At 53.8% G+C, this 22,727-nt stretch overlaps 1 protein-coding gene across 3 annotated transcripts in view; it reads left to right on the top strand.

Moving 5' to 3' along the window:
* Nucleotides 1–22,727, top strand: part of Hmcn2 (hemicentin 2) — a 152,281-nt gene that overhangs the window by 53,065 nt on the left and 76,489 nt on the right. For 2 of the 3 annotated variants that reach the window (XM_050155359.1, XM_050155358.1), the window contains exons 20-31: nt 2,660–2,772; nt 2,875–3,031; nt 4,337–4,502; nt 12,066–12,193; nt 14,092–14,346; nt 14,847–14,933; nt 16,697–16,891; nt 18,605–18,735; nt 18,931–19,078; nt 19,802–19,928; nt 20,528–20,682; nt 22,073–22,351. In XM_050155359.1, the coding sequence (XP_050011316.1) occupies nt 2,660–2,772; nt 2,875–3,031; nt 4,337–4,502; nt 12,066–12,193; nt 14,092–14,346; nt 14,847–14,933; nt 16,697–16,891; nt 18,605–18,735; nt 18,931–19,078; nt 19,802–19,928; nt 20,528–20,682; nt 22,073–22,351 (1,941 nt within the window). Of the gene's footprint in view, nt 1–2,659; nt 2,773–2,874; nt 3,032–4,336; nt 4,503–12,065; nt 12,194–14,091; nt 14,347–14,846; nt 14,934–16,696; nt 16,892–18,604; nt 18,736–18,930; nt 19,079–19,801; nt 19,929–20,527; nt 20,683–21,763; nt 21,815–22,072; nt 22,352–22,727 lie in introns of all 3 variants that reach the window. The other variant, XM_050155357.1, reaches the window with a different exon arrangement.

Below are 22,727 nucleotides of genomic sequence, written 5' to 3' on the forward strand. Positions count from 1 at the left end.
ACCATCCCCCTCCACCACCATCCCCCTCCACCACCATCCCCCTGCACCACCATCCCCCTCCACCACCATCCCCCACACCGAATTATAGATGTGCTCAGCTATGCCCAGGTTTTATGTGGGGGCTGAGGTCCTACTTCAGGAGGTCTTTAACGATCAAACCATCGCCCCAGCCCCACATCCATTAGAATAAACAAACCTGTGGTCATGTCTACTGTTGTCTCGTGTTCCTGTGACAGTATGTCATGGCTGTGCCCCTGTCACTCATGGCTTCAGGGGAATCAGTGTAGAACCTGCGGATCCCCTGTTGGGTGCGCTGTGATGGCCCTGCCCATGTCCTCATCTCCCCCGTGGACTTACGTCCCTTACGACATGGACACGATCAATCAATGCACTCTGCGTTTTGATTGTTTGGATAGTGGAACATTTTGAAGCAAGCTTATTTTACCCAGCTGTCCTCCTACTCGGGGTGTTGGGGTCCTCAGCTTACCCAACCAAGTGTCACTGTCTCTGAGTTGAGGAGATAAATTGAGATGTGTTTGTCACTTGCATGGGATATTCTCTTTCCGTGGCACTTCTTGTGTGAAACTCTGGAGGGGTGAGCAGGAAGAAGCAGGTGAGAGAGGAGAGCCAAACCCATCACATCAGGATTGGAAGTGATGTGGGGAAGTGATCTGGGAGTGGGGAAGCCTCAGCTTCCTGCCTCTGCAGTCACAGATTCTGCAGATCAAAATTCTGCTGAAACTGGAACTGGAGCCCATGGCAGACTGCAGCTAGACACACACTAGGCTCACATGTTTCCACTTCACACACATGCACGCATGCACACACGCATACACACACATACACACACATACACACTCACATGCCTAGAGGCGGTATCTCTGACACTGATGTGGTCTAACCTGGTCTCTTGGCTTCATCACATCCATTCCACACACACCACTCATCTGCTGGAGCACAGGGAAGACCTTTTCCTCCCCGACATACTCCCTGAACCTCCCGGGCTCTGGCTCCTGGCTTCCCTCCCACTCTTTATGAATCCAGAGGCCTCTGGCACCTGTTTCTAAGGTCGTTCTGTCCTGTGAATGTTATTTTCTGCTGTTTCTCATCAGTCTGTCCCCAACGCCATGAGCAGGGAATCAGAGTTGGTTAAGCTTGCTGGCACATCCGGGAATCCAGGGACTGAAAGATTAAGTGGTTTACACAAAGTCCTGAGCAGCGAGACCGCACAGCTGCTCCCGGCCCAGGCAGCCTGGGTCTAGATGGAGTCCATGACCGCCAGCCATGTGGCCACAGATACTGAGCCAATTTTCTTCTCCTGTTGAACTTCTTTTAGATATCAGAGCAACAAAAGGTTGATGATTCCCAGTGTTTTCTAGTGTTGGATCCAATTGTGTAAAACACATTCACAGACACTACCCAGATCGAAAACTGTCTCTGTCTCTGTCTCTTTCTGTCTCCCCTCCCTTCTCTCTTTAAGATGGGGTCTATGTATCCCTGGCTGGCCTGTAACTCTATGTAGACACTGCTGGCCTCGAACTCACATAGACCCACCTGGTTCTGCCTCCTGAGTGCTAGGATTCAAGGTGTGTACCACCAGCTCCTGGCTTAGAGCTTTCTCTTTTCTTTTTTCATTGTGTGGATTGTGAATGTACACTTATGAGTGTGTGTGCACTTAGAAGTCAGAGGCTAATGCTGGCTATCTCTCCCCATCTCCCCACCTTATATTTTAGGGTAGACCAGCAGCTCAGAGAGCTCCAGGGACCCTCCTAGCTCTGCCCATCCATATCATGGAACATACCTTCTATGTGGGTGTTGGGGACTGAGCTCAGGTCCTCATGTCTATGTAGCAAGCCCTTTACAAACTGAACATCTCCCCAGCCACTTTTTTTTCTTTTCTTTCTTTATCCTTCTCTTTCTCCCTCCTTCTCTTCCCTCCCCCCTTCCTTTCTTTCTAGTGGTAAGGGTGGAGCCCCATGGCGGTGTGCCTGTCTGACTAGTGCTTTGCTGCCAAGTTATATCCCAATCCCTTTATCTCTCACTAGTTTTAATTCTGAGATGGGGTCTCACCATATTGCCCAGGAAGGCCTGGGATTTGGGATCCTCCTGCCTCAGCCTCTCCAAGGTAGCTAGGATTACAAACCTATACCAGCAAGCTTGGACAGACTAGGTTGTCATTTGGTTTGTGTGATTTTTAAAAATGGATTCCTTAGAAAAATTGAACAGATATGCAAAAATATCTCATGTCTTCCTTCCCCTTACCTGCAGACTCTCTCATTGTGAACAGTCCTCTTCACTAGTCAGAGTGGCCCAAACCAACAGCTGGCAAGGGCTGGAGGCCCATGGTCACAACATGTTCCCACCATGCTAGTCTCAGCTTGAGGTTCTCCCTCTGTGCTCAGCACCCCCAGTCCTAACACCCAGCAACCACCGATGGTTTTAGGGTCCAGTTCTGACTCCAGTTCTGACTTTCCTGAAATGTCAGAGTTGGAATCAGTCCCTTCCTTTAGAAGGCTGAGTACTAACCACTGTGCACACACACAGGATACACTATTCCGTCTTGCTATCCAGTCATCACTGGTAGACATGGGTTCTTCTGAGCCTTGGCCATTAGGAACACTGATTTATAATATTTTAAAAATGGGTTTCTTTATAAAAGTGCCACCTAGGATCCATCCGACTGCCACCCACCACGTCACCAAGGAAGGAGTACCAGCCTCCCTCCCCTGCATCGCCTCAGGTGTTCCCACCCCCACCATCACCTGGACCAAGGTAGGCAGAGCCTGTAACCTTGAGGGGAAGCCAGAGATGTCAACCTGATGTATCCTGGGACAGAGTGTGAGCTCTGATGTTGTCACCATGGTTCTGTCCTAGGAAGCCAATACCCTGACTACCAGGGGTCACTACAATGTGAGCAGGGATGGTACCCTGGTCATTGTCCAGCCATCTCCCCAGGATGCAGGTGCCTATGTGTGCACAGCCACCAACAGCGTGGGCTTCTCCAGCCAGGAGATGTGGCTTTCTGTTAACAGTGAGTAGTAAGGGATTCTGATGTGGAGGCAGATCAGTGGGAATCCCCCCGGGGCTCCTCCAGCCTTCTGCGACCATCTGAGTCCCAGTATCTGCCTCTCTGCTCACCCTTACGCACTCTGGCCTCCTCTTTTATTTTTGATGTTCAAACCTGCTTCAGTTCTTACATGTGAGGTTTGTGTGAATGAACTTCTTGGACCAACCAACTTCTCTCATGTGTCAGACCCCAGCTGGATGAAACCACCTTGTTGTAAACTCTGGGTGGGACATCCCCTTAGTAGCCTCCATCACTACTGGGATTAGGTAATCCATTGCAGACTGCTCAGCTGGATCTTCGTTGTTTCTTGTGGACTCTAAATGTTGCCAGGACAGGAGTGGGATCTGCCTTGGTCATTTCCTCAGACCTGGGCCTAGGGGACTGAGTCTCATTGGTTTTCGTTATATACTTTTAGATCTAGTATTTGGTGTTAAAACCAACGGGGGTTTGGAGTGTAGCTCAGCTGGTAGAATGCTTGCCTACCATGCACGAGGCTCTGGGTTCCATCCCCAGCACCACATTTAGAAAAAGTCTTCCAGGTGTGGGAAAACACGTAATTTAGTCCCAGCACTTGGGAAGCAGAGGCAAGTGAATTTCTGTGAGTTTGAAGCCAGCCTGGTCTACATAGTGAGTTCCAGGACAGCCAGGGCCACATAAGGAGACCCTGTCTTAAAAACAAAACAAAACTGGATGTGATGGTACCTACCTGTAATCCCAGTTCTTCAGGGGGTGGAGGCAGGAGGATCAGGTGTTTAAGGTCATCTTTGGCTACATAGAGCTGACATTCAGCCGAAGCTCCATGGGAACCTATATCAAAAAGAACCAATGACAAAAGGGTTTACTGTCAGAACTAGTGATGTCGCATGCACAGGACACCATGGTAGAATTCAGATACCCCCACTATGTGGCTTGCTCCTATCAAGCTCCTTTAGTGTGTGTATGCTGGGCTAGCTATGGGGATGTGGGTACGGAAACACCTCTTCCATCAGGGGTCTTTGTCCTAATAGAGAAATGACATGCATAAGTCATCCTAAATCCCTCTCTAGTAAGGAGCCAGGGAGAGTTCATACCCCATTTTGTGGCTCATGTCCTGGGCATGAAAGGATTAGCCAATGGGGAGGCCGCAGAGCAGTGAAGGACGGTCAATGTGGAGACAAAGCTGCATTAGCCTTGTCTCTCCTGCTGTCTGGACCTCCCCAAGGTCAAGGTGACGCCATCCTATGCTATCCTCTTGCTTCTCTTCCCTGCTGTGTTTACTTCTTCCAACAGCTAAACCCAGGATCAAAATGAATGAGTCCCAGGCCAAGGAGGCTCCTCTGAGAGTCACAGTCAAGGCTGGTGAAGAGGTGACCCTGGACTGTGAGGCCCAAGGCTCTCCGACCCCACTGGTCACCTGGACCAAGGACGCCCATCCTCTGCTGTCTGTCACCAACAGGTACACAGCCTTAGCACGTGGGGCTAGAAGGGGGCCAAGCTTGGCTTGGAGGAAGACTGGTCTCAAAGTGGTTGTCACCCAAGCAGGCTCATGTGACCTTAAAGACACTCAGGGAAGCCTCAAAGGCTTCAGCAAATACGGCTCGTGACCTAGCCCACATCTTGTACACTTCACATCCTGAGCTGCAGGCTTGAGCTTGTGTGTTCCAGCTACCGTGGGTCACCTTGCTTCTCATTTTCCCCGTGGCCTTTGCTTTCTGAGCTACACCAAGATGCTGAGGGTTCCTGGGGTGGGGTGATGCTCTCGGGGTCCCTGGAGTAAGAAAAGCCAGAACTAGGGTGGGTGATACATCCTGGCCAAGACCCAAGCTGACTCTACGGCTACTCTGTAGACTTGTAGCTGCATTGGTGGCTTGCCTCTGCTGCTTCTCACTGGGGATCCTGCAAGGGACTGTTGGTGGCACAGAATGCTGGCCCAGGAGGGGCTGTGGGGTGCTACTTCCAGTGAGTAAGTGTGCCTCAAATTCCTGGAGTCCTTGACCTGGGATGGGGGAGAGGCACCATAGCTCAGGCTGTGACATCAGTCCTGGCAATGGTTTTGGGACAGTTCAGACTGAAAAGGTCTCCAGCAGCCGACTCCCACCCCCACACCCCCACGTGTCCCTCGGAACATCTGCTCACCGAACCCTTCCAAAGCTTGCAGCCGTGTGTGCCTGAATACACAGGGAGCTCAGAAAGCTGGCCCTGGGTGGGCTCTGCAGTGTCCTCGAGATGATGGGGTAGCGGCAAGGGAAGAGAGGGGATAGGGAGAGCCATCGCTCCCCCCGAAAGGCGAGTGTTTGCTCCTTGCGGGGTGGTGGCTGTGGCCTGTTTGTTTACGGCTTGTTACTGAAGTGGGAAGCACATTCCAGATGTTCACTCCTCCACCCTGATGCGCTAATGGATCAACAGGGAACCGTAAATCTCCCAGGGCCTCTGAGCAATAGTGACCATAGAGTGCGTTTCTCTTCCTTTGCCTTTACTGGCATCCTTCTAGAAGGTTCTCAGGGCTTCTCTCTGGATTTGGGGTACTCTGGGGGTTTATCTCCAGGGGTAGTCAGTGTGCCCAGGATTGGGATGAGAAGGAAAACTCAGGCCTAGGGAGGAACTATAGATGCTCCTGGTCCTGTACTGACTTGGGGAACGCAGGTAGCCGCCGGCTGCTCTCAGCCTCTTTGATATCTGTAAAGTGGACATTCCATAGATCCCACTCTCTTGTGTGAAGGGTGTGGAGGCCTGGGTGTTGGAGATGGTGGAAGCCATTCGCTTTATATTTCCTGCTGCCCCTGGTCATGAACACACTGAGGCAGCACCAGGAGCTTTTAAATGGTTGCCATCCTGGTGTCGGAAAGATGGCATAGCAGTTTAGAGCACATACTGCTCTTCCAGAGGCCCCAAGTTCAATTCCCAGTGCCCGGATTAGGCAGCTCACAAGCTCCTGTAACTCCAGCTCCAGGGAATCAATGCCCTCTTCTGGCCCCTTTGGGCACTTTACTTGAGTGCACATCCTCACAGGGACATGGACACACACACACTAAAATTCATTTAAAAATTGTTTTAAATGGGACCACCCTGGGCCTATGGAGATGGACCAGTGGGTAAACTGTTTGCATGAGAGCCTGAATTAATCCTTGGCACCCATGGAAAAGCCAGACGTGGTGTCTGGAGATGGGAACCCAGTGCTGGGGCTGAGACAGAGACAGGGAGACCCCTGGGATTCATTAGTCACTCAAGCTGAGTCAATGGGCCAGGCTCAATGTCAGCTGGTTCAAAAAATAAGGCAGAGAGTGACAGATGACAACACTGACCTCTGGCCTCCACGTGTGTGCACGCATTTGCACACCCATCACACACAACTCTCATCTTACCGTGCCCATTGTCTTTTGAATTGGCCCCTGACTAGCTTGTGGGAGTCCCCCGTCTACGGGACAGCTCATATCTTGCACTTGTCCAGTTCAGTGGGTTTTGTGTCTAGTAAATTCACAACTGTGCAGCAATCACCACGGTCAATTCTAGAGCATTTCTGCCTCTCTCTTCACCCGCTAATGACAGACAGGTGTCTGTATGTTTCTGGGCAGTCAGTTAGTGCCTCTGTTCTTTTAATTGCATTTTAAATAAACAAGACACGTGTTTGGGGTTCTTTGGGCTTTCTTGGAGCCCAAAGCTGAGTGTGAGGCCCATGTGTAGCCACTCACAGACATAGAGCATAGCCCCTGCCCCCACCCCACAGGCATTCAGCCACAAAATAGAACCTTGTAAGAGGCTCATGCTCTCTCCCTCTGTCCTGCCTATTCTTCTTTGGCTGAGAAGCCCCAAGGCTCAGGTTCCAGACCTATTCTACAAACCAAAGGGTTCACTTCCTTCCGTGAGCTGGAAGTGTCTGGCTGCCTCTGGATCCAGCAGGCCTCAGGTGGCTCCTCCTCTGTCCTCTGGTGTTCTGCCTCCCCGTGCCAAGCCTGGCCTAGGGGTCTCAGCCGCAGAGTGGTTTGGCCTTGATTCAGCATCACTGATAAACCTGTAAGAAAGGCTGGCTGGAGTTGGCGTCAGGATAAGCTGGGCCGGTATAGCCTCTTCTATCCCAGTTTGGCCAAGTGTGGTAGGCCCAGCCAGCAGGCCACCCCGGAGCTGGGTGCGGTAAATGGCGTCATGCTGGGGCCACAGAGGAGGAGAGAGAACCAGTGACTGGGGAGAGGGGATTAGACACACAGGAACAGTACACACAGACGAACACACTCAGCTACACACAGAGACGAGACACACGCACATGCAGGTCAGGCCAGGCCACTGCTTCTCCCAAGCACCTGGAAAATAATATTCTGAACTTGGGGATGTCTCCAGCACTTCCCAAATCAGAGAGATTCTGGGAGAAAGTGAGCTCCAGGGGCTGGAGAAGCCAAGAGACCCTGACTCCCACCTGAGTCCTCCCCCTTTCGGAGCATCTCACGCATATATATGCATTGTTCCTATATAAATTTGGTGGGTCTGGCTTCTGCCCTTCTTGCATGGCCAAACGCCTGGTCCTTCTGGTCCACCCCTGCTGATGTGTCTGTACACTATCTCAGAGGCAAGTCTGCATCCAAGCTGCCCTGGAGTGACTAAGCTCCATTCCTCTGTTTGGTGCATATACTTCTCCACCAGTTTCACTGATATAAATGGGGCTGTTGGGTGTCTCTGTTCACACGCTCCTCTCTGTCTCCTGGGTCACCTCCTTGGGGGATCAGGCCCCAGGGCAATCAGCTAAGGACAGGATTTAGGGAATGGTCTTTGGCTGTCTGCTCTCACAGTCCTGGAACTGTTGTTTTTGCGGAAGTTTCCTAGTCACCAACGCAAAAATAAAGTAGGCTTTTCAGATTGGGACTAGCTCACACCAGCTCTGTGACAGTTCAAACTAGACACCGAAGGGCCTGGGGACTCTGCCCAGAGTAACCCAACTTGCTTGGTGAACTCAAACAAGATCCATCTCTTCCTCGGACCTCAGTCTTCCCATCTGAGATGTGAAAGGGTCCAGCGGGTGGTGATGGCCAGAGAGCATCTCTCTCCTCAGCTGGGATGCTGGGTTAGGGCGTGTTGCTAGGCAACAATGTTTAATGTTTGTTTTGGGATTCTGCTTTGGAGTGGGGGCAGCTGGAAGTGCTCCTGGCTTCTACTCCTGCTCCTGAGGCATCAAGCCAGGGACCCACACAGGGCCAGATTCCCCAATTCCAAAAGGGGAGTGGTAGCGAGGGGACACAGCAGCAGCTCCAAGCTTCCAATTGTCACAATCTCTCTTAGTTCTCTGCCCTCTCCCTAGGACCCTGCAGGACAGCCAGCCCACCCACCAATCTCTTTATGGGGCTGACTAATGAGAACCAGTGGCTGAGTACAGACGGTCCAGGGGCCTGGTGTGGGGTCTCTGCCTCCATGGAGCCTTAGAGCTGGTGCTGGTGGCCAGTCTACTAGCTCTCAAGTCTGGCTGTCAGCCTACATGACCAGTGGCTGACAGTTAACCGAACATCAGACCCCAAACTTTTGGTCACCACACGGTGATGGGGATACCCAGTGGCAGGATCTGAGGGCCAGGTGCCACACTGTTCCCAGGCCAGCTGAGTGGCACGGATGACAGAGCTTGTCACTCTGACCTCTGCTTTGCTAAACATGGTGATGGTGCCTGTGGGGACTTTGTCCTCGGGCCTGGCTCGGGGAGTATCAGCTGCATAGACACATATGGGAAGCACACAACAGTTGGCCGCCATTGCTGACATCAACACCAGCCCTTTTAGCATCATGAGCAGCCTAAATTTTCATTATCTGAAGGCCATTGTGCAGAACCCCTTTTCCCATCTCTCCCCTCCCCATCTCTCTAAAATCATTCTTCCCCCTTTCCTCAGTTTCTCCAGTTCGGCTTTTCTGCCTGTGTCTTTCTGATGAGGGGTTTGTAGATTGGAAGGCTCTTCATCCTTGGCTTAGAGATGCCCTGGCCCAATGGGTATGACTGCACACACCAGCACACAGCAGGCATATGCTGAGAAGTGTGGACCATGGGCAGGGTAGCTTCCCCAGCTTTCAGTCCTACTGTGTGCTCCTTCAGTAAGGTAGAAAGTGCTAGAGGCCCCAAGGTGGCCCCTGTGGCAATGGAAGAGACCAGAGCAGACAAGGGCCAAGACTCTCAACAGTCCCAGAAGAGAAACACAGGCTCTCCAGTCACCAGGAACCCAGGACACGCCCATTGAATGAATAAATAACTAATGAGCGAGCCTAGGTTCTGGAACTTTAGCCTGCTTAGGAGTGTCCGGGAAAGCTTCACGGAAGATCTGGAACCAGTAGTGTCCAGGACAGAGCACGGCTATATTGAGAGTGTGGGAAGGGGACTGTGTAAGTGAAAGTTGAGGAGGGAGTATGTGTGTGGACAGGGGGCAGCTGTAATTTGCTGCCAAATATTCATGGGCACCTACTATGTGCTAAGGATTGGGATAGAATAGGACCTGGGTATGCCTGATTCCTCCCAGAGAATGTAAGCGATCACATGTATGATAAACTCCCTAGTGGCTTTTGGAAGTTGGCTGGACAAAAGTATGGGGAACAAAGCAGGAAGGTGTGAGCTGTGGATGCTCGCCACCAGGTGCACATCCCTTCAGGTGCACATCTCTCCAGGTGTATATCCTACCAGGTGCACATCCCACCAGGTGCATATCCCTCCAGGTGTAAATCCCTCCAGGTGTATATCCTACCAGGTGCACATCCCTCCAGGTGTAAATCCCACCAAGTGTACGTCCCCCCAGGTGCACATCCCTCCAGGTGTACATCCCCCCAGGTGCACGTTCCCCCAGGTGTACTGCCCACCAAGTGTACGTCTCTCTAGGTGTACTTCCCACCAGGTGTACCTTGGTCCATCTGGAGCAGATCACGAGGCTGCTGTCCAGCCCTCTACGTGGTTGTCGGGGAGGGCCATGGGCCCTTTGCGGATCTCCCAGCCCAATGTTCTGTCATGTGTGTATGGCTGGCCCCGGACTGCAAGGCCCCAGCCAGATGGACATAATAAACAGGAAATTCCCCTTGAGTCCAAGTGCTCTCTTGGGTGCTGTGAGGAGCCATCTGGCTGCAGAGCCTTGAAGAAGCCCTCCTATTGATGGAACCCCCACCCCCAGCAGCTCCTGGCTTGAAGAGTCTGGCGTCTTGCACACCTCCTCCCTTCCCTGGCTGGGGCTTCCCTGCTGAGCTTCTGGGAAGGTGTAGGGAGGGCCTTGGGGGGAAGGGCAGGTGGAAGCTGCCTGGAACCCCCTTCCAGAACCTCCCAGCTATGTACAGCCAGCCCTAGGCCCACGACACTGGTTTTACCTTTTCTCTGAGCCTTGTTGGAAGTTCAAACTGGGCCACTACAAAGACGTTGCTCCATGCAGGGTCCGGGTTGTGTCTCCCATTGGAGCCCCTGGCAGACAGGCTCCTGGGGTCACAAGCTGGCTAGAGCCATGAGAGGCCACAGAATGGGCTTGCCAGTCTAGGGCATGAAGGGAACCATCTTGGAGGAAGTGATGCCTAATGGAGGAGAGCAGGTGCATCCGGGCAGGCACAGAGTGGCAAGAGTGGGCTGAGTCTGAGCTCTGAGAGGTGTGACAGGGCCTGGGATGAGGGTGGTGAGCGAGGAGGCCAGGGCATGCCCTGCAAAGATCACTCCAGGCCAAGGCAGTGTGACTGAGTTTTGTTCCTGGAGCTTGATGCGGCCATGTCGGCACTCAAGCAAACACCCACTTTCCCGGGCAGACCCAGGTGCCCTCGGCCTGCAAGTGTCAGCTTGCTTAGCTGAATCGTGGGTCCACAGCTCTCCAGTTCTTTCTTGTGATGACAATGAGTGCGCACCCCCACCCCCCCATGCTGACAATGTCTGCAGGAAACGACCTGTGATTGGTTATAAGAAAGACAGGGTGCTGGGGGCCTGGAACGTGGTTCAGTTGGTAGAGTGCTTGCTGTGAGCTTATGTATCACCCAAAGCTGTGAACATCGCCTGCTGCATACTTGGACCGGCTAGAATGGTTCTAGGTAGGCGGTTATCACTGCACTTTACCGACGGGTGGAGAGAGGCAAAGCCAGTGCTGACAGCCTGGGTGTGGTTGGAAACCATGCACCCTGGCAGCTGCATGGAGGGAAGTGGGGCCTCAGGGATGGCTCCCAAGGACCCTGCCAGGGGCCCTGTGATGCCATTTTGCAGGAGTGGATGCTCAGTCTCAGTAGCAAGGGGACAGGGAACCAAGCTGACACCCATCCGAAGAGCTCAGGCCAGCTCTAGGTTGACAATTGACCTTGGGGTCCTCCGCCCCTGTTCTGGACACTTGTTCCTAGGCTAGTCAGGGCCACAGGCTGCAGCCGTCATCCCTTGGAGCCAACACATATGGAGTTGACATCATGTCTGCAGGGCCCCTTGGGGTCCGTCCCAGCTGCTGGAGCCTGGCTAGGGTCCTGTAACCTTGGGAGGAGGGACCAGTAAGGTGGGCCAGATCTGAGGGAAGGTCTGCAAAGTTTCTTCTCATGGGTCTTCAAGATGTGTTTGGTCAGTAACCCCCCAAGGGGCCCGGGTTTGAGCTCAGGAGAGCCTAGGGACTCAGACACTGAGGGCTTAGGGCTGGGGGACTTTTCTCTGGAAGCAGAGGGCTCTAGCCTCCTGACAAAGATATGCTGAGGACAAGGGGCATTGCCGCCAGCCATAGTGTGACATGGAGGGGGTTGCTGAGCCAGAGCCCCAGGGATGCAGGCCCATTTTATAGATGAGGAAATGGAAACCCGGAGAAGCAACAGTTTATGTCCTTGATCACACAGCTAAGCAGGCTGGGAGTGTGGCTTGAAACCCAACGAACTCTTTATAGGTCCTACACTGAGAGGATTGACCTTGGCTTTTGGGGGCAGGGCAGGGGCTGGAGTCAAGGCCTGAAGATAGATGCTACCTCAGTCTGGGAAGGCTGCCTGGGGGAGGCAACTGGATCCTTGGAGGTGGATCTTCAAGCCTTTCTCTGGTCAGGGTGGAGTAAGATTTCCCTGGTGTTCCCCTCTCCCATAGGTACGATCTCCTTCCATCGGGCTCCCTGCGCCTGGCCCAGACGCAGGTGGATGACAATGGCCACTATGAGTGTACAGCCAGCAACCCCGCAGGGGCCACATCTCGCCACTACACCCTCAAGGTTCAAGGTAGGGCCCCCTGGTGGCTGTCACTCACTCCATCCATCATCTCCCTGTCTTGTCTTTCCCTCCAGGTTCTTTCAGGCTCTATAGTACCAGGCCAGCCATCCCTCTTCCTGGCTCTGGGTCTGGGGAGGCTGTTGAGGCCCAACACCAACAGCACCCACTGGGGACCAAGAGTAGGGAGACATAGGAAGCAGTGGTTCCAAGGATCTCTCTGTTCAGCTGAAGTCACACAACTTGGGAGCCTGGCTGTAGCTTTGCAAAGGCATGTGGCTAAAGGCTCTTCCTGCCAGGAGAACCTTCCTTCCAAACCACTCTGCTTCAGCAAGATGCCTATGTCCCCATAATAGGCCCGCTAATGTTTGTGGGGGCTCCTGTTTCCCAGGCACCCACTGTGGTGCTGGTCCCTAGCACACTTAGGGGGCCCTTGAAACATTTTTAAAAAGTCATCCCATGTCCGTCACATCCCAGAGCCCCGGAGAAACCCTAAAACAGGACCAAGCATGGCCCAGTTCACCTGCTTCTCTCGTGGGACCCACCAGGGGAGGGTGGAAAGATAACGATGTTCCACATTGTTGCTCGTGACTTGAAATCCATGCTCGAAGGCTGCGGGTAATGGGGAACAGCTGCGAGTACTCACTCATCTGTGTCCTTCACGCTCCAACTGGGCGGCTAGACACATCATCTGTCCTCCCAACCAAGCGTCCCCAACCCTTCACGGACGCGTGCCAGACCTGCCGGGGCCAGCATCCCATTTTACAGACAAATAGGCTGAGGCCTGGGCTGGGGGCGTGGAAAGAGAAGATTTGCCCTGGCCAATGAGAGGAAGGTGGGGGTGGAAGTGAAAGCAGATACGGAAGTGGCATAGCCGAGCTTGCGTCTCAGCCTTGTTCCCAGCTCTCTGTGTGGCCTTAGACCTGCTATTGGTTCCCCCGGAACCTTGTGGAGTGGGGCTACAACAATGCCCAACCCGAGCCGTCAGAAGGGCTCAGAGCAGTGCAGATTGAGATGTGGCAGACGGTAGGTGTGGCATAGTGGTTGCGGCATAGACAACTCCATGCTCCTGCATCCTCCCAAGCACCTCCAGGCAGCAGGTCAGGGGCTAGGTTCTGATGCCTGGGCTACTCTCTGACCGTGCCTTAGAAACAGGGACAATATCAGGGTCCCTCAGCTTGCCTGATGGCCCAGAAGAGCAGTGTGGCCTGGGTTCTATGGATGCTCCTGGCCTGCACAGGCTGGGCCTTCTGGAAGCAGTCTGGACTCTCAGACCCAGGGCTGCGGTATCCATTTTCCTCCATCCGGAAGAGGAGGAAAAATCTTTATACACCTCAGTTTCCCCATCTTCAAACTGGGTGTGACATTCTCCACCCTGTAGGAGGACTCACGGGGCGGAGTGTGGGAAAATGGCTGGAAAATACAAACACAGCCCATACATGTGGCTGGGGAGCCACTGGGGGTGGGTGCTTGCTCCAAGGGGAAACTGAGGCTCAGCTGGAGCCAAGGACCACAGTGTGGGGAGGGAACAGAGCTGAGATTGTGTAGCTACTCTGAGTGCACTGCTCCCACCTGGCTCAGCTGTTCTGAGTCAGACCTGCCTCCGATGCCTCAGTTTCCCTATATGCCCACCAGGTGATACTTCTCAAGGGCACAGGGTAGGGTGGGGATTAATGCATTGAGTGCATTCACGTGTCCAGGTGGAAGCTGGATTCTGCTCTTTCAGGGTGTGGGGAAGCAAGGCCACACGGTCCACAGCTTGAGCGATGAGGAGGAGGGTCTGCCTTAGGTCTCCCCACCCCCTGTGATGATTTTGCGACTTGCTGATATCAGGGTTGTAGCGTGGGCTGGGACTCTAAGACCCCTAACTCTGCAGCCTACCATGATGCTCATCCTTGGAACCCTTCCAGTTCCCCCTCAGGTGCAGCCCGGCCCTCGAGTCCTGAAGGTGCTGGCGGGAGAAGCCCTTGATTTGAACTGTGTGGCCGAGGGCAACCCAGAACCACAGCTAAGCTGGTTCAAGGATGGGATGGCCCTGAGGGGCAAGGGGCCCCAGGGCTCTGTCCACTTTGCTGCTGTCCAGACCTCTGACGCTGGGCTGTACCGCTGTGAGGCCTCCAGCATTGCTGGCACCGACACCTGGAATCTTGAGCTCCGTGTGCTGGGTGAGTCCCCGAGCTCCAACACGGGTCCACCATACCTTCCCTCCTGCTGCCGTGGCCCACACCCCTGAGATGCTCTCATGAGGCACCTGTAGGCTCCCTGATTTGCACAGATGACCTGTGGCCTGTGACCCTAGGGGCCTTGTGCAAAGTCCCTGCGGGACCGTGGTCCGGGATTGGGTGTCTGACTCGGCTCTCTGGTTTACTACATAGACAACTCTGGCCAGTTTTTCACCTGCAAGGGGATCCAGTGATAGACAAGGCCACAGAATATTCCAGATCAGTACTAGCATTGTCACTGTTGGGAAGTAGAAGTAAGATGCTGTTAGGAGGACACTGACGACCCTATCACACCTCTTATGTTCGAGGCACAGGTCCAACTCTGATGCAGGACTCTCTGGGACGCTGGGGACTGGGGTTCTGGGAGATCTGCTCTCCCCATCTCTTACTGAAAAGGATTACTAGACCTAAGGGTTATGGACTTGCCTTGCTACCTCCCACAGAGCCACCACACTGGGGGGCTGACGAGACCGAGGGCCTACTGGAGCGAGTGGCGGGAGAGAATGCCAGTCTGCGGTGCCCTGCCCGAGGTGAGGTCGAGCCCAGTGTGGGGCTAGGAAGCAAGCACTGGCCAGGCTTCCAGGAATTTGATTATTCGGTGACTTCCTTGGATTATGGGGGTTATGGAATCACAATGACAACTCTATAGGATGGGTTTTGCCATTAGTTTCTCTTTATTAGGGTTATCTGGTCCCAGAGAGGTTAAGCAATTTGCATAATGACACACAGCCAATGTGTGACTCAGTATGGCCTGACTTCCAGTCCGTCTGTCTATGAATCCCCTATGGCATCTGGAAAAGTGACAGCTGGGGCTAAGGGCAGCTCTTGGGTCCTTTTGGATTGATTGTGGGGTTACCATATTTCCTCATGCTTTCCCTTAGTGGGCCCAGCAAGTCAGCCTTTTCTGGGTTTGCTTTGGGTGGTAACGCGGTTGAGGGCCCACTTGTCTCCTCAGGGCCAGCTGTCCAGACAGAGCCCAGCTTCGGCCCTTCCTGGAGGTTTACATTCCCTTTTGAGCCACAGTCTCCTCATTTGCATGGTGGGGGCACTGCTGTGAGGTCTCAAGGCAGGGGGTGTGAGTCAAGGCTCCTGGACCCGTGCCTGGTGCCTAGGAGGGGAAATAGCTCCATACTACCCTCCAAAGACCTCACTGCCCCAGGGACCCACCTTCTTGGGCTTGTCTATGGCTGGTGGGTAAAATGAGCCATCTCCATCACGGTTGGTTAGTGTCCTCACAGGCCGAGGAGCAAGAGGTGGGTGAAGAAGGCAGCAGGAGCAAAGATGGCAGGAGATGGCCTCAGCAGCTCCATTGCCAGGAGCAGGGCACCTGGGAGATCCCTGAGTAGCCCTAAGGAGGCAGGCAGGAGAGGGGCTCAAGAGCAGGTGGGAGCTGGGAGCCTTGATCATAGTGCCACCTAGTGTTGCGCTCTAGAAACAGCAGGCAGGAACACAGTCATGGCAAGCCACCAAACCCAGCCTGCCATCAAGCTGTCCCTCAGTGTCCACACAGATCTCTCCCACATTTATCCTTGAACCATCAGAGCCAGATTTCGGCGTCATCAGCCTCACCCAAGGCTTTCCCTGGAATCGTCCACCCCAGGTTGTATTTGGCACTTTCCCCAAGGGTACACAGTGGTGGGCATAGCACAAGAGTCTGGCACAAGGAAGCCCTTGGGATACTCAGGGACATCATCACCTCTCCTCCGTGGCTGGGGTGTGTGGCCAGAGTGTAGCTGCCCCAGGTTTGGTCACGCTGTGAAAGGAGGGACAGGACAGGAAGAGTCAACATCTCCCACTGCCTATGCCCGGCTCCAGAGGCAGAGTTTGGCATGCTGTGCACAGCAGGCTTGTTCATTCATGGAGTACCCAGTATGTAAGGGCTGTGCTGGTAGCTGGGGTGCAGCAGGGACCAGGGAAGCCCCTGATCCACATGGGGGATGAAGCTGATCAATAAAAGACCAATGACAGGGGTGTTCTGCGGAATATTTCAAAGTCAGAGTGGCAGAGAAAGGAGAGTTCAGGGCTGGCAGTAGGTATGTGGGAAGGGCCCCTGGACCTCCCTGAGAATCAGAAAACGGGTTTTGCCCATGTGCCTATGGATGCTCAGTATTGTATGGGGACAGGGGACATATACTGAGATGGTTCCTCCTCCTCCTCCTGGCCTGGGAGTGACACAGATCCTGAGACCACCCACCATGAGGGTCAGCAAAGGGGATGTGATGGGACAGTGACCCTCACATGGAGGGTCAGTGTGCGGCATTTTTTTGGCTGATGATTCTGCATACCCTGCCAGGGACACCAAAGCCACAAATCACATGGCAGAGGAGCCCATCCTCAGAGCCTCTGAATGGCCGGGCAGATGTGGCGGTGCTGGACGAAGGTTCACTGTTCCTGTCCTCAGTGTCTCTTGCAGACAGTGGGGAGTACGAGTGCCAGGCCACCAATGAGGTGGGCTCTGCATCCAGGAGAGCCAAGCTGGTGGTCTATGGTAAGCCGAGGCCCTAGAGGTGGAGGTTGGGAACAGGCTTGTATCCGCCTCCCCCATGGAGACCCACAGTGATGCCTGGGCCCCAGGGCCCAGAAGCTTCCTACAAGGGATGCTATGAACACTTGATCTCCATCCCCAGAGGCCAGGAAAGATTGGGGCTTGAGGGTATTGCACAGGGCACCCCATCTCACCAGGTACATCTGTAGGGACAGTGTAGGTGTCTGAGGTGACCTGAGATGACAGCTCAGTCAGTGAAGCACTTGCCATGCAACCGTGACAACCTGAGTTTTGTACCAGGCTTTTTCTTTTGCGCCACCAACCAGCTCCCAAATCATGACATGGAGACTTATTACTAATTATGAATGCTTGGCCTAGCTTAGGCATGTTTCTGGCTAGCTCTTTTAACTTAGATTAACCTGGTTCTCCTTATCTACTTTTTGCTCTGGGGATTATTCCCTTTCTTTCTTCCATATATCTTACTGCTTCCCTATGACCAGCTGGCTGGCATAGGTCTCACTTCTTGCCCCAGGCATGTCCCTCATTCTCTCCTCCTTCTCTTGTTCTTCCTGTTCTTTCTGAACATAGATTTCTCCTCCTATTTATTCTCTCTGCCTGCTGGCCCCGCCTATCCTTCTCCTGCCTAGGTATTGCCACTCAGCACTTTATTAGATCAGTCAGGTGCCTTAGGCAGCAAGGGGAGACAGGTGCAACCCATCTTTACATAATTAAACAAACGCAGCACAAACAAAGTAACACGCCCTCACACTGTTAAAGTAATAAACAAACGTAACTCATCTTTGTCCAGCTAAAATAATACCTCACAACAGAGTCTGAGCTCCAGGACCCATGTAAAATGCTGGGCACTGCAGTGTGCCCCTGTTCTGGGGAAAGATAGGAGATGCCCAGGAACTGGACAGTCAGGCTACTCCATGTTGTATGCTCCTAATCCCAGAGAGTGATCCTGTCACACAGAAGGTAGATGGCACCTGAGGGATGACATCCCTGATTGTTCTGTCCTTCACACGAGCGTGCACACGCAAACATACACTCATACATACACACACACACAAAGTTAATAAATAAAATAAAATAAACATGCATGATAGTGTGCAGAGCTCTGGCCCACCCGTGAGCTGAGGCTCGTGTACCATCCATCCTTCACCAGCAACAAGCGCTCCTACCCCTGCAGTCAGGGAGCCCAGTGCAGAGTTAGCCCCTGCCCACAAGGACAGGGCAAGCTGGGAGCACTCCCTGCTGCTGCTGGGATGAGCTGGCCCTTTAGGTCTGAAATGCACTTGTTCCCAGTCTGCTGTAGAATGACTTCCCTGAGAGGATGCCTATAGACACACGGGAGCCAACCTTAGTGAGTCTCACTTGGGGCTTCCAGGGTGTGACACCTGGTCGCAGGGAGAACTGGATATGTCCAGGAACCCCGCCTCTCGAACTGGGTGTCAGAGTACATATCTGTTGCCAGTGGGGAAAGGGCTGTGCTGGTCCCTGAGCGAAGCTGCTGTGACCACATGAGGTATGTAGTGCCCTTGTGGTCAGATGAGGCACCAACACAGATGAAAGATGGTGGGTCCTTGGGGGTCTCAGTGGCAGGCTGATAACAGGCTTGAGGACCTGGGATGGAGTGGGACATGGGTGGCCTGTTCTAGCTGACAAGCTCGGCCAAAGTGGGAGCTGCCCTTCTGCTTTTCCTTGCTCTCCAAGTACCCCCCAGCATCCGGGAAGAGGGGCGCATGACCAACATGTCGGGACTGGCTGGGCAGCCTCTGACACTGGAGTGTGACGCAAACGGCTTTCCAGTCCCGGAGGTGGTGTGGCTCAAGGATGGGCATTTGGTGGGTATCTCCAGGGGAGGTTGGGATGGGGGGGTTCTGTGTGTGCTCAGGAAGGTGGCATAGGGAGGTATGTGACATGTCTTTGGGGATGCCTGGGTTGAGAGGCAGGAGGGAACTGGACTCTGGTCACCTCAGCTCCACTAGCCTCTGTTCCCTCCTTGCTCATACTCCCTCCCTCTGAACTCTTGTCCTCAGATCCCAGAGGCAGGTGACCATCACCTCCTGGATGGTGCCCGCTCCCTCTACTTCCCCAGGATCCAGGAGAGTGATTCTGGCCTATATACCTGCCGGGCTGAGAACCAGGCCGGGAGCGCCCAGAGGGACGTCAGTCTTGCTGTGTTCAGTGAGTGAGGACCACACTCCCAAACATGTGTCAGGGGAGAGCAAGGGTCACAAAGGGACCACCACAGACCTAGAGCATCTCCTTAGGAGCCTACAGAGCACACCACCCAGAGAACAGTCACATGGTTAAGGGCAGTGACTTCTGGGTAGTTTTAGTTACTGAAAAATCTGACAAAAGCAACTTAAGGGGTGAAGGGTTTATCTGGGCCATAGTTCAAATGTTGGTCTGCCATGACGATGGGTGTCACAGCCATGATGATGGGGTGTCACAGCCACCATGACGGAGTGTCACAGCCACGGGAGCCTGAAGTGACTGGTCTGTCACATCCACAGAAGGGAAGCAGAGAGATGAATGTTGGCACTCAGTTAGATTTGTACTTGATATGCAATCCAGGACCCCAGCTTGTAGGAGGTGGCACCTACATTTAGGAAGTCTTCCGTTAACCCAGTCCAGAAAATCCCTCACAGACACAGTCAGATTAGTTTCCAAATCTCCATGTTCTAAATCTCCTCTAGTCGGCAAGATTTACCATCACACGTGTGCCCCGCAGTGGCAGTCCAGGCTGCTGCTAACTTTTGGGCAGGGGCTCATCCAGCAATGTCTAGGGAGCTTCGCAGGTGGGAAGGATATGCAGGCCAGGGGACCATCATGAGAAAGGTCCTGTGGTCAGTCAGGGGTGTGGAGGCTGAGCCATCCCTCTTCTATCTCCCTTCCCACCCCTAGTCCCTCCTTCCTTGCTGGGAGCTGGGACTGCTCAGGAGGTGCTGGGCCTGGCTGGTGCTGATGTGGAACTGGAATGTCAGACCTCAGGGGTCCCCACACCCCAGGTGGAGTGGACCAAGGATGGGCAGTGAGTGACCCTCTCAATGGATTATGTGGATACTGGGGACAGGGTTGGAGAAGGCTGAGATTGTCCAATGGGTGTGACATGTGCTACCCAGCATAGGGTGGAGGGAGGCGTCGGTGTCTCTCACCCCTGGGTGGTTGCCAGGAGACCCTGTTCTCACTTTGGTAACATCTTGCCCTGTCAGTTCTTTAATTTCCCTCATTCTGGGGATGAAAGCCCTGTGGAAAAGCTGCACAGTGTACATCTAACTATTTAAAAGCAGCTATTGAGTTCACAGCACTGCGCAGCTGTGCCACCATCTAATTCCAGAACATTCAGCATCCACCAAACCCAAATGTTCTCCTGAGCCGAGTCAGCCGATGCATGCACAGCCATGCGGTCTGGCCCCTTCATTTAGCGGAACGGTTGGGAGAGGCGCTCTCTTTGCAGCCAGTGTCAGAAACTCATTTCTTTTCAAGGCTGAGTGCTAAGCCACAGAAGGGAGGCCCACACCCTGTTCCTCCCCTCAGGGGAGCCCAGGGAGTGCTGTTCTTATCTCAAGCTGTGTCCCTTTGAGCAGCTGCCCCGCAGACACCCTGGCCTGATCAATGGCTTCTCTCCAGGCCCATCCTTCCAGGGGACCCTCACACCCTGCTCCAGGAGGATGGCCAGGTTCTCAGAATTATCAGCAGTCACCTGGGTGATGAAGGGCGGTACCAGTGTGTGGCCTTCAGCCCAGCCGGCCAGCAGGCCAAGGACTTTCAGCTCAGCATCCACTGTGAGTTCAGTGCCTCCCGGCCCATCCCACTGCTACCTGGGAGGGGAGCAAGGGCATTAGCAAGGAGCCAAAGGGCATGTGGTCCCATAGTTCCCCAAACTATCACTTCACATCCTCACCACTTCTGCTGCGTGTTGGATGATGGTTTCTTTGGCTTTCTTTACATCAGTTGCTCTTGTTTACATTGGAAGTGGTAAAAAGCAATTTAGTATCTCAAGTATAAGGAGGAAGCCAGTATAGGGTGCATTCTTGGAAGGAACAGGAAAAACTGGTACAGCCAGGGCCCGGGGCATGGCTCAGTGGGTGAATCCCTTGCCTGGCATGTAGAAAGCCCTTAGCACTGCAGAACTGCACCAACAAACATCCAAAGAGTTGATCTTCCTGGTAGCTCAGCAGTGGGCACAGCCTGCACCCATGCCCCATGCTAACAGCGGGAGTTGAGGGCTTGGGGAGAAGGCTCAGCTGGTAAATTCCCAGCATGTGTGTAAAAATCTAGACATGGTGGCCACATGCCTGTGCTGCGTGACCCTCCAAGATGGTCACCTCACCTGGACAGTCACTGGGGAGCACTGGGGAGGCTGAGACTCTTGGGGCTCTCTGGCCAGCTAGTCTAGCAGAACTGTTGAGTTCCAGATTCAGTGTCACAGGAAGTAAGGGGCAGAGTCTAATAGAGGAAGACACCAGATGTCAACCTCTGACATTTGTGTGTGTGTGTGTGTGCACCCACGTGCACATGTTCACACCCACCTGAACATGTGTATGCACGTGCATGTGTGTGTGCATGCATGTGTGTGTGCACACATGCGTGCATGCATGTGGACTACATCTCCACATCACCATGCCCAAATAAACAAATAAAATAAATTTTAAAATGAGAGCTGAGTAGAGAGGGACAGACAGGGTGTGACACATTGGCCTCAGATGGAGCCTCTTGTCACTGCCCTCAGGGGATGGAGTTAGGAGGGCATGGTTCTGGGAGGCAGGGTGATGTCACACTGTATCCATGTGCCTCGGTCATTGACCTGGGTGCCAGTTGTGAGTGCCCTGCCCTAGGGGAAGCCCTGATCAAGTTCCTCCACAGATGGGGACCCCGAGGCCCAGAGAGGGGACAGGACCTACCCCAGGTCATACAGTGAGTTAGAGGAACTGTGGGCTCCAGAGCCCAAGCCTGTGGCCCTCTCCCCACCTGCACCATCCCCACCCCTAGTGACTGGGTTTGCTTCCCACACTGGCATGTCCCTGAACTGGCCTCTTCTGTTTGTGTCTCAGACCCCCTTCCCCTCTCCCTCATGCCTGCCAGTCCTTACGGCCTGTGATGTGTGCATGCGGTTCAAGGGACACCAGAGACTGACTCAATTTGTGACCACCTCATGCTCCTCTCTGTCCCCAGCACCACCCACTATCTGGGGCTCTAATGAGACAGGTGAGGTGACCGTCCTGGAGGGCCACACGGCACAGCTCCTCTGTGAGGCCCGAGGAATGCCAGCCCCTGACATCATCTGGCACAAGGATGGGACCCTGCTGGCCCCCAGCTCCGAAGTCGTTTACAGCAAGGGTGGCCGGCAGCTGCAGCTGGTGAAGGCCCAGCCTTCCGACGCTGGCCTCTATACTTGCCAGGCCAGCAACCCTGCAGGGGTCACCAAGAAATCCACCAGGCTGGAGGTATATGGTAAGCAACCAGGGGGCTTGCAGCAGTGGGCAGCTGGTGTGGGAAGTGTGAGGGACTTCCGCCTGTCTCTGAAGGTAAGTGAGAGAGGTAGCCACTTGGAGTGTGCAAAGGCAAATGGGTGATTCAAGGGCAAGGTTCATTTGGGCCTGCTGCCTTTTCTTTCCTACGCAGATGAGGAAACTGAGGCTGGAGGCAAGGCCTGGGTGGGAGTCCTGCAGAGTCTAGCTCCTCCTGGAAGACTGTGAACCCCCACTCCTCACTAAGTTTCCCAGGGTGGCATGAAGACCCCCGCTTTAACTGTGTGTAGCTTAGGGCTAAGAGGGAGGTCCAGGGCCTGTGGCTGATATGCAGTAGAATCAGATACCAACGTATTTTT

This window comes from Alexandromys fortis, unplaced genomic scaffold (assembly GCF_014885135.2).
Source record: "Alexandromys fortis isolate MF-2015 unplaced genomic scaffold, M_Fortis_MF-2015_v1.1 scaffold_72, whole genome shotgun sequence".
NCBI classification, from domain to species: Eukaryota; Metazoa; Chordata; class Mammalia; order Rodentia; family Cricetidae; genus Alexandromys; species Alexandromys fortis.